Source organism: Mytilus trossulus, chromosome 10, assembly GCF_036588685.1.
Source record: "Mytilus trossulus isolate FHL-02 chromosome 10, PNRI_Mtr1.1.1.hap1, whole genome shotgun sequence".
NCBI lineage: Eukaryota > Metazoa > Mollusca > Bivalvia > Mytilida > Mytilidae > Mytilus > Mytilus trossulus.
The window spans coordinates 61810115-61822393 of record NC_086382.1 but is presented as its reverse complement, the minus strand read 5'-3'; the positions used below and the strand labels follow the sequence as shown (position 1 = coordinate 61822393).

Here is a 12279-nt window from a genome sequence, read left to right as displayed (position 1 = left end):
AACTTTAAAATATTTATTTAATATTTGAAACAAGACAAACAATTTATGTTTAATGGCAAATATATAAGATATAATAAACATTCATTTAATCAAGCAAACAAGACAGAAAAGCTCGTATAGAAACATTAATGAATATATTCGTTGAATTTTCAATTCCGTACAGAGTTGTGTTTGAGTTGATTATTTGGTAAAAGTATTGCACATTAATTGAATCTAATTCAATTTTTAATCTTTTGTTATATTTGGCATTCTCAAAATTTTGTGAGTATATTAACATCGATTGTCATAGAATAGTTTTTTAAAAAGAATGCACTGAATCAATAAAAATATATTTAAATAAAATGTCTAAAACTTTATAGTTTCAAATTTAAAAAATCAAAAGTAAAATCACCTCAACGATTTCTCATTATTCTTTATGACATTCTTCCTCTTGCACCTGAACTTCAATGGCCCTTACATCAACAGATGTGTCGTACACCAGATTATAGATGCCTTTCTTTGAAAACACCTTGACATCCAGTTCCTCATAAATTGGGGGTTTGTCATCTCCGCATATATATTCTGGTGGGAATTTCATTCCTCCTGCTTTGCCATAAGATGGCGGTGGTGATCCGGAAGTAGGTGTAGTTGCGTAGATTTCATTATTATATGCATTGTTGTCATTTCCGGTTCGCTGTTCGGTGCTTCTTTTCTTCATTCGTCGACAATATAATGCCCATAAAACAGCACCAATCAGAAGAACGACACCAGCCAGTAGTCCAACCACAGATACTTATATAAAAATAAAACATAACGCTTAGCAAAATTGCACACATCAAAACCGATGTAGAAAATTATGTAAACCGATTCTATATATAATTTTAGAATTTCAAAATGCCCTTAACGTAGGTTTTTTTCTGAAGTTATTTCCGGCTTATGTTCAAATATAACTCCACAAGCATAGAAGATCAAATCTTTTGAACGCCGGTTTTGACAGAGATTATGTAGGTCATTCCTTTATTTCAATATTTTATGGATTATTGTTCATGTCTTTAATATTTTCTCTCATGATTTTGATGTTTAAATTTTCTCTGTATTGTTTTACTTTTAATGTTGTATTGTCTCCTCTTTATCTCCTTCGTCTGTTTACTTATGGATGTGGAAATCACGTCTACGGTCATTTGACTTAACATTAGTGGAAGAAAATGTTTGACTGCATATCCAATTCGCCTGATGAAAAGGCTACAAGTATGAGATGTTAAGATATATATAGTTCCATAGTGAAAACTCAGCCGCAGAAGACTGCGTACCAGGAGCATATACAATCCGCTGATTATTCCCTGGTTGAGTGTAACAGTGTACATCGAGAGAAGGTTATAATTTTGATGGTTTTTTTTTAGTAATTAGTAAGTTCTCAATTTTATTGTTGAATACATTAATAATGTTCATAAAATAAACTTTTATATATAATAACTTAAAACAAAACAAAATGTTAACTAATTTTTATTTTAGACATGCCATTGTTTTAATTATCTTGCTTCCAGTAACTGAAAATTATTTTTATATATTAGCGCAACACTATCCTCACCTGTAATGTGCATTTTACTATTGTCTCTATTTTCTCTCTTCAGTTCACTGGGTATTGTTGGATCGCTGGTTCCTGAAATGAATTATGATTGCTTGGTTTGTTTTTTTTTATCTTACAAAAGTATCATTTTAAAACTGGTTCACCTTTTTTTTTATTCAAAACATAATAATTTCAACTTGACTGCCCTTATTTGAAAATTTGTATCTAGAGGCCCTATACTACAGATTGCTATTCATTTTATTGATAATGTTTCTACATATCGAACTAGAGAAAAACACTCAATCGAATCGCATACCTTAATTTTAGCATATGTATAAGTTTTGAACATATGTAGTTTGTCAGTGACAAAATCATTTACCGACTAAAATGTAAATTTGTTTGTCGCTATTGTTTTCGTCATTAGCGTCAATGATGATAGCTTATGGCATCAACGAGTTCTCTCTATATACGATTGAGAAAACTTAAACTTAGAGAGTAACTTGTGTGGCTTTATGATCTTCACTGACGAGACTTATGAAGACATAACGTCTGGTGTACTAAATTATAATCCTGGTACCTTTTAAACTTTTAAACTATTAGCATTTATAACACAGAACGATCAAGTAAAATGACAATAAGTTATAATAATTTGTCAGGCTGTATATAAAAAAACAGAAAGAGAGTAACTCACCTCTTTTGTAGATGGCCACAAGAAATCTACAGACTCCAACGTTACCCTCGTGATCTACTGACACATACATTACAACATGTGTTCCTTCGGGGAATTTACTGTCGTTTTCATAATCCGAAATGATTTTTTCTGATTTGATACCAATGTTGTCTGTAGCCTCTGGTTTGTCCCAACTTATTATTTCGTCCTCAAAAGCAGCAATATCTGCTGGACATGAACTGTACATTGGTGGATGGTTATCTACAACAAAACATTACAAACACATAGTATTATTTCTTTTTAAATTGTGCTTTATTTATATACGTCCACTTTACTCTAAGGCGTTTTATAGCGATCTATGTTCATGTAAAAGACAACAAACCATGCACTGATGTACTTTGACGCATCCCCTTTATGGAAGAATCACACAGAAAAAATTCCTCTACTTTATATAATTATAAAACAATTGTTGGTTCATTCATTATATATAAAACTTTATTTGCGATTGATAAAATAAAACATAACATTTCATAAATAATAAGTCCATATGCATTCAACTTGACTGCCCTTATTTGAAAATTTGTATCTAGAGGCCCTATACTACAGATTGCTCAATTCATCAAGGGGGGAGTTTTATCTACACTTTAAAGAAGAGTTTTGCTTGGAAACATATCTGTTAAAATTAAGACGGGGTCATAGAGTAAACATATGTAAATTAAGGGTATGTAATACAAAGTTTCCCATCGAAACAGGAAGATGGAGAAATGTACCACGACATGATAGGATTTGTCCACTCTGTAAAGCTGGTCTTGGAGATGTATACCACTATATATGTAAATGTACCAACTGTGAAGTTAAGGATTTAAGGGGGAAGTTCATACCTCCATATTATTTAAAATATCCAAATGAAAAAAAAGTACTTGGCATGCTTAAATATAGTAATAGTAATGTACTGCCTTAGCTGTCAATTTTTATTCAAAAGGTAGAAAAGATGCTTGTCTAATTTAAAACTGTAATAAACACGAACTTATTTCTGAAGATGTATAATTTAAAAATGTATTCTGTTTGTATTATGAACTATGTTGTAATTACTTTTGTGTATATAAATATGCTCCTGTTACGCAGTCTTCTGCGGCTGAGTTTTCTCTAATAAACTATCAAACTATCATTTATAGTTTTTGTAACAAACAATAATTATTTGGTTTAAGTAATTCCTAGTCTTAATAAGCTGTGCGAAATTTTCAACAAGCACCATATGAAAAAAATCTTTTAAAAGACAGTTTACCTTTAGTTATTATCGTCATACATTTTCTACATTAATAACAGTGAAAACAAATCGTGGTATTATAAGCAACCAAATTGATTAGTATTTATTTGACATAAATAATATTATAATTGATAAGCACGAAAATGTACTTTAATTAGCAACATTCAATTCAACTAACGATAGGCATTCATAAACATAAGTATTTACAGTTAACATACCCAAAACATGAACAGAAAAGTGGCATGACGCAATTCTTCCGTATGCATCCGGTTTAGATTGTGCTATGACAATATGGATATTTCTACTGCAAGAGCACGACACTGCTTTAACAACCTCCTTGGAATATTGAACCTTGTAACGTCCAGAACTGCCGACAACAGTCAAATTTACAGACTTTCGAATATCAATGAAGTTTTCTTCGTGCGTGTGGATGACAAGTTTACCTTTTGGACAATGTCTAAACATAGGACCTGCAAAATTATGTTACAGATGGACATACAATTGGAATCTCACATTAGGTATATATTATTAAATTTAATTTGCTACATGTATCAAGAGAAGTTTATTTGTATACCCATCGCTGTTATTGTGTTATTGTTTGCTTTTTATAAAACAAAGTGAAGTATACGTAAAGAACAAAAATAGTTGTTTGAAAATAATATTTCAGCCCATTTAAACTACAAGTTGGCCAATGTCATTTATTATATCTACTGATCTACGTTCTTTACTTTCAACGTATTGTACTGATTGTTGTATCAATCCTTATAAGTTTCTTTAAACGGTTACGACAGGTTGATATGCTACTTACTAGAATATTACATTTATAATATATGATATACTCACATTTCTATTATTTAGCTTCTGTTATCTCCCTTTGACAACTTGGGTTGTTCATATGTTGTAAAGCGAGGTTTATAAATACATGTAGTTGGTTATAACCTAGCCGATACTATCTATTGCATTTCTTTTGTATATTTATTTTTTCTGAAGAATTCTGTATTGATGAATTGGCTAACGTTTTAAATAGTTTCGTTACGATTAAAGGAAGTGTTAGTCTTTACAAGTTTATTGTTAAAGTATTGAATATTGTGTTTATCTGTGTTACTAAACCTTATACCTTTTTCGTTCTTTTTTATTTTATTGATGTTTTCGTTATCAAGTACAGTGTGTTCGTTCGTTGAAAATAAATTAAAAGAGTGTAGGTGTAAAATTTCATTCCTTATACAAAACGAATGGATTCCATATATGACTGTGCTTACCATTGCCTGAAGTAGGGTTGTCTGAAATAATAGTAAATGAACATAATATTACAAACAGTTGTTTATGTTTAAAATGAAATATTGCCAACGTGCGTATGTGACACATGGCGATTAAAAAAAATATTGATAAATCATCATCATATAAATTCTGCTAAGTCATAAGAAACCTACTGTTGAACTATATTTAAATCAATAACGAAAACAACACAATTACCAATCGAGTCATACGATTCTATTATCATTACAGGTAGGTAAGTATTTTATATACAGATCAAAGATGCGAGAGGAAAAACCTCATATAGAGGGACTTAAATACTATATCAAAGAAAATTTGATTTTAGAAAAACATATTTCCTAAAAAAATATGAGTGTGAAAGATTATAACATATACTGGAACCCCTGGGATAAAATCATTAATTAATTTAATAGTGAATTATTTTATATAGATGTGCCTGAAATGAAATTTCCCTTATCAATATATATTTTTTTATGAAAATGTTATACTTCATCCATATTTATATCATATCGTATTATTAGTTATTTTTGTTTACTCTTTTTTGCTTGATTATGCTTATTTTTCTTGCGTGCTTTATTATGTGCCACTATAGATAATTTATGTAAATGCCTGTTAATCCATTAATAAAAAAAAATTATAAAAAATATACAGGTAGTTATCCTGTGCGATCAAATCTAAAATAACCAAACACAAAATGCGTATAAAATGAAACAAAAATCATATCTGAAAGCTTTTGACCTGATATATGACCCGAAAGGATAGGCATATTCCATATCCAACACATTTACTAGAGATCGAGCCTAGCTGAGATGACAAATTCCATTCAGAACATGAGCAACACTGTCTGTTTGAATTAATACAATGTAAAATATAATGCCTCTTTTTTCAATAAAAGGTTTGCAAGAAGATAACATGACCTTGTTGATCAAAGTTCCGTAGCAACTTCACAAATAATAAATGATTGTCTTGACGTACAGATAGGTAAGTTAACTGAGATTTGTGTATCCTATTAGTTATGTGTTATATTTTTCTTTAATTTGTATTTGTACATAATAAATCTTTACTGTTTATTCCAGTTTTGCTAATATCCTTTATACGTTGTTGGTTACCTATGCATCCTGCTAATGAGTGGTTGTACTGTGGTCATTTCTTTATTATTGCCATTCATTTCAGCTGAGGTGGTTTGTCTAAATGCCATTTTGTTTTTCTCTGTTGACAGATTTGTATCTGCTATAGTGATTATGATTATAAATCAATGTTGACTGCAGTACCCCTATTTTTGGCATGTTTACCTGCATGTATATTTCTGTTTTGTTTCTGGAACTCATTGTTGCCAATAATGTAAGAAATGATGCGACTGTCGTCATACAAGTGATATATTTGGTTATCTAGCTAATATAGCTAGATAACCAAATATATCATAAGGTCATATCCTCTATTTGTTTTACATAAGGAAATGCTTATATCAAGTCATACATAACATACATAAAAACGAATTATTAGTTAACAAATTCCATATTTCTGACTTAATACATGGCATTTTCAGAAACAATGGTGGGTTGAACCTGGTTTTATACCAAGCCTCAGCACGCGCTTAATGGCAATGTTAGAAATATTGCTAAAAAGACAACATTATGACAGGAATGCAGAACAAATAAAAGATACAACCAACAAAAATGCAATCATAATAACATTCATTTAAATAGGAGGTAACTTAGCATATGACAAAAGCCATTCACTGCAAAACTCTTGACTTTGGACATGATATAGATTAAATAGTATTCTTAAATGTAGTTCCAAGCTTTCTCTATGGTTTGAAAATCTCGATCAATAATATAATTAAGTATATAACGCCGATAAAAGCAATGTTCTTCTGAATTAACTAGTCGCCAGAAAAATAACCTTTCTGTCAATCATTCATTAAACATTTGCCTTTAAATCTTATGATAATATATAGTTTTCTAGAACCTGCACAGCACAAGAAGCTTATTCATTCTGCATGAATATGTTACCTGAACGCAATGCAAATCACTTTCACTTAGAATCATTTTATATCAGTGTTTTTAAAATTTTCATCCACATCAATTTTGTTGTGAAGGACTTTTTCTTTTAACAAAGGTCATTTGTTGTTTATACCAGCAGTTTATCGCGGGTGCCACATGTGGAGCAGGATCTGCTTACCCTTCCGGAGCACCCCTAGTTTTTGATGGGGTTCGTGTTGCTTATTCTTTAATTTTCTATGTTGTGTATAATTGTTTGTCTATTTGAAATTATTTTTTAGCCATGGCATTGTCAGTTTATTTTCGACTTGAGTTTGACTGTCCCTCTGGTATCTTTCGTTCCTCTTTTTGTTCGCAAATTGCTCCAGAAAATAAAAAATAAATAAATAAAACAATGAAAATACTAACAACTGTCTACAAAAAGACTAACAACAGTTTACAAAAAGACTAACAACTGTCTACAAAAAGACTAACAACTGTCTACAAAAAGACTAACAACTGTCTACAAAAAGACTAACAACTGTTTACAAAAGACTAACAACTGTCTACAAAAAGACTAACAACTGTCTACAAAAAGACTAACAACTGTCTTCAAAAAGACTAACAACTGTCTACAAAAAGACTAACAACTGTTTACAAAAAGACTAACAACTGTCTACAAAAAGACTTACAACTGTCTACAAAAAGACTAACAACTGTCTACAAAAAGACTAACAACTGTCTACAAAAAGACTAACAACTGTTTACAAAAAGACTAACAACTGTCTACAAAAAGACTAACAACTGTTTACAAAAAGACTAACAACTGTCTACAAAAAGACTAACAACTGTTTACAAAAAGACTAACAACTGTCTACAAAAAGACTAACAACTGTCTACAAAAAGACTAACAACTGTTTACAAAAAGACTAACAACTGTCTACAAAACTTAACAAAGAAAATTCAAGAATACACCACTTGAAACCCATCAGAAACCAGGGTTGATCTCATGTGCTCGAGAAATGAAACAAATTTTAAAACGTGTTAAAATTTATCATGTTATATTATACAGTTTGAAAATATTTATTGTAACTTTACCATTATTCCCTTAAATATATGTTTACTGAAAAAATAACTATCATACTTCTTGTTTCAGATAATTCAGGTTTGTCTGTACTTACCGTCACAAACAGGACAACATACATTTGGGATCTGTTTTGTTTTATCACATGACAACGGTGGACATCTCATTTGTTCGCAACTCCACTGGTTTGGAGAATCTATACATAAACAACTCGTGCAGGAATCATTTTTTCGAAGAAATCCGATTGGATATTGTTTATCTTTGTATGTACATTCTGTTTGAGCTGGTGCCATACATTGAAGGGAACCACAACTGTTCTTGCAACATTTGTGGTCATTTTTACATTCTGAATCTGCTTTGCATGTCTTTGTAGCACAGATTCCGGTGCCTGTAGGAGCTGGACATTTGCCATCTTTTACTCCTGTTAAAACGAAACAAACTTATTAATGGAACTTCTCGCACTTCCATTCTAAGTAAAGGTAATTTCAGTCTTAAGCATCCTAGCGCACAATTCAAATATGTGTCATTCAAAATATTCAAAATACAATTATTAGAAGATGTCCACTCGGTGAAGATTTACAAATCAAATACTCGTTGGATTCACTGAACGATTCTCGAGTACTCGCTCGGTATAACATTTACATAAAGGGAAACACAAAATTATACCCATGTTCTGTATTGTTGGTCGTTATCTTATGATCGTAAAATTCTCAACATTATTACCAAGGACTAAAACATAGTTGAAGGAATTTTATACCATAATTTAAAAGCTCATTTACTGCTTGTACTAATTATGTAAACTGGTAATAATCTAATACAAAAATTAATCAATATCTATAGAAAAAGTGTAACTCAAACAACAATATTTTAGAACCGTAAAAACACATTTAATTATCAACAAAGGGGTGATGATAGGATGCTATTAATCATTTGTAGAGGGTCGATACACGGTGCAACAAAATTGTTCCTATTTAAATTATATTATCTTGTCAACTTTATCAGGGACGTAGCGATTTCTTAAATTGATTAGATAACTAACAGTCCTGCTGATAAAAATACATGTTTTGACGGTACAAAGATGTGGGAGGGACTAAGATAAGCTAAAAGTGTAAGCCATGGAAAAATACTCGTTTTGATTTATCATTCACGTACTTCTGTTTGGAGAACTTTTAAATGACATTTAAACTCAACCATTCGAATTGTATTTTAACTTGTAGTCATTTCGATTACCATATAATTTCCCGTGAAGCGTTTTCAATAAAAATATTGTTTTGTTTAAACTTAAGAAAGCGACAACATTATAACAGGAGACCGATTAGTCGAGTATCATTTTGATACTCGGTACTACCAAGCGATACTCGAGTACTCGAATATCCATTGACATCCCTAATAATGATCATTATAAAAGTGTAATAAGTAATTAAGAAATTCTGTGTCCACATAGATGTCATCATTTTACGTTTGATCGAAACACCAGAACTTTTTTTTTTAGTTTTAATTGTAACAAATTTTAGCTAAAAGAAATAAGAAGATTAAAAAATAGATGTGACATTTAGATAATGAATAAACTCATCATAGATACCAGAATCAAATTTTGTATTTACGCTAGACGCGCGTTTCGTCTACAAAAGACTGATCAGTGACGCTCAATCCAAAAGAATATTTTATTTTCGTAAGAATTATTCTATGATCTTGAATAAGATGACTATGAAATTTCAATTGCTTTTTTCTGGTCATAGGAATATAGTGTATCAATGTATAATACAAAATGTCCACGCGGAAGTATGCATCACTCATCATGCTTGAAAATTCTTACCAATAGCTTGTATTCATATTCTATTTACGGTGAACATATGTTTTTCAGCAAGTAACTCGTCAATAAAACATATGGTTTACTAAACAATTCTTGAAAGAAATTATCCGGCCGCCATTCAAAAGATACTTTATGCGCTTACATTTGTACATTTGTGATTCTCATATAGAGAAATTGACAAGTTATTCACGTTAACATTATCACAGATACAAGGATTAAAATTATGTACGCCAGATGCTCGTTTGATCTACAAAAGACTCAGCAGTGACGCTCGAGTTAAAACAGTTAAAAAGCTAAATAAAGTGCGAAGTTGAACAGCATCGAGGACTTAAAATGAAGATTTTGACAAATACAGCTAAGATTATCTTTTCCTGGAATAGACAATCCTCAATATTTCGAGAATGTTTTTTTTTAATATCAAATTGATAATTAATGAACATTCATGTCAACATTATAAATGATGCTTTAAGCGTACTAGTACATACTCATTTCGCAAATCTTTCCCTCAAAACCAGGTACACAGGTACACATTGATCTGTATGTTCCAACTACACAGCTGCCGCCATTTTGACACCCAGGATCACATACAGCTAAAGTACAATTATAATTTCAGAAACTATTAAAAAATTTATTATAAATTAAGAAATATTTACTTCAATGTAATGATTTAAGCAATTTTGATCTAAGAATCAAGTTACAAATATATTTGTCATTCAGAGAAAATAGTTTTGCTTGCATTTATATTTGTTCTTTGTTTGCTACCAGATGTAACAATAAAGATTTAAGTTACTAGTATGTCTTAAATCTTACGTATTTCACACTGTTTCCCGCTGAATCTTCCTTCAGAGCAAACACACACAGCTTTCCCATCCCTCCCTGTACATACTCCGTTATTTAAACATTGAGGTGAACATACAGCTGAAAAGAGAAAATATTTGGAATACAGAATCCAGAATGTATCTAGTTTGGTAATAAATTGACATACACTGAAAAACTATTTTAGATGATATAAAATTACACAACTAGATTAATTCATCCTATTTTAGAACTAGATATGTATACATACGCGTTTCACAATGTTTCCCGACAAATCCATCACGACAAGAGCAATGTCCGTCATCGGAAGACCCGCCATTCTCGCAAATAATATCGTCATCATCGTCATCGTCATCATCATCATCATCATCATCGTCGTCTTCTGCAATTAAAGGATTTAGTTTCAATGAATGCATTAGCTAATAAAAGATATTAATCCCACGTTATTATGTATGTTATTTGTACTGATTTCACATTGAGGATTTTTTCTATAGTTTAAATAAAAAACTCACGTCTGTCATCCGTTGTTATCTTTAACGTTACAAATCTATACTAGATACTTTAGGTTTAACTTGTACCAACGTACCGGTGTAAGAAATATTCTAATTTATTTTTTTATAAATAAAATTGAGAAAGGAAATTGGGAACGTGTCAAAGCGACATAAACCGACCATAGGATGGGGGTTTGATTGAATGAAAACTGGGAAAGCTTTATTGAAAATTCTTCAAAAAGTAAGTTATTGAGGCCAACACGAAAATAAGAAGAGGTCTTAATATAATTCCTAATAAGACAACTTTTCACAAGTAAGAATCCTAGTACAGATTCTAAGACTTTCCATAATACTTTATATTTCAAAATTATCATTCTTGTCAAGTTTGAAAAGCTGGAGATTTAAATTTCAGAAGTACAGAAATTTGTAATTTCAAATCATCAAATGAGAATTAAAAAAAATGCACTAATAGATACGTTTCATTATGCTATCTATCAAAAAAGGAATAAAGACAATAATATTATTGTAATTGTATACGCTAGACGCGTGTTTCGTCTGCATAAAACTCATCAGTGACGCTCAGATAAAAAAGTTAAAAAAAATAACCAAGTATGAAGTTGAAGAGCCTCGAGAACCCAACATTCCAATAATTGTGCCAAGTACAGCTAAGATGATTTATGCCGAGGATAAGAAAATGCTTAGTATTTTGAATAACTCATACTTTTGCGATCAGTAAATCTATAAAATCGAATTGACGACCAACTGATGGTAATTTCTCAAACCATCATAATGGGTAGGCTGAATTAAAAACCTACGTTTCACTTACCGATGGAACATTGTCCATATTCATTACGTGTCCATCCATCACAACACTTTTCTACACAAAATAGAAGTGTGACATCAACTGTTTTATAATTAATGCAACCTTGTTCAAATCTAAAACGAAATAGTTAAAAAATATTTCAATACTGTTTTCAATCATTGAGATTTAAAATGATTCAAAGCATCACATAGTATAGTTGATTATTTGAAATTGTCTTTTGTTTTATTTGGAGCTATATTAACCTTTCACTTTCAATTTTAATACTTATAAATCAATACAATTTATTACTTAAGTAAGATTACGTAAAACCTGTTATTTTTCTAAGGTAATTGGTAAGTTTTCTACTTTTTCAGGATTTGACATTAGAAAATTTTTGACGCTCTACATTACCCGTTATCTCTTTTGTATGGACAAGGTAACACTCTTTGATTTTTCATTTATTACTCCATGTCTGATGTATAATACAATAAGTAAGGGAGAGGGAATTTATACTGTAAAAAATTGGCCATGAATTT

The 12279-nt window shown here is 30.7% G+C and overlaps 1 protein-coding gene across 2 annotated transcripts in view; it reads right to left on the bottom strand.

Moving 5' to 3' along the window:
* Window positions 1–12279, bottom strand: part of LOC134688335 (sushi, von Willebrand factor type A, EGF and pentraxin domain-containing protein 1-like) — a 136576-nt gene continuing 124297 nt past the window's right edge. For both annotated transcript variants that reach the window (XM_063548944.1, XM_063548943.1), the window contains exons 3-12: window positions 11768–11877; window positions 10701–10832; window positions 10445–10552; window positions 10120–10224; window positions 7919–8242; window positions 4743–4763; window positions 3702–3953; window positions 2238–2477; window positions 1568–1639; window positions 1–771 (exon numbers count right to left, since the gene is read on the bottom strand). In XM_063548944.1, the coding sequence (XP_063405014.1) occupies window positions 407–771; window positions 1568–1639; window positions 2238–2477; window positions 3702–3953; window positions 4743–4763; window positions 7919–8242; window positions 10120–10224; window positions 10445–10552; window positions 10701–10832; window positions 11768–11877 (1729 nt within the window). In that variant the 3' untranslated portion in view covers window positions 1–406. The remainder of the gene's footprint in view (window positions 772–1567; window positions 1640–2237; window positions 2478–3701; window positions 3954–4742; window positions 4764–7918; window positions 8243–10119; window positions 10225–10444; window positions 10553–10700; window positions 10833–11767; window positions 11878–12279) is intronic.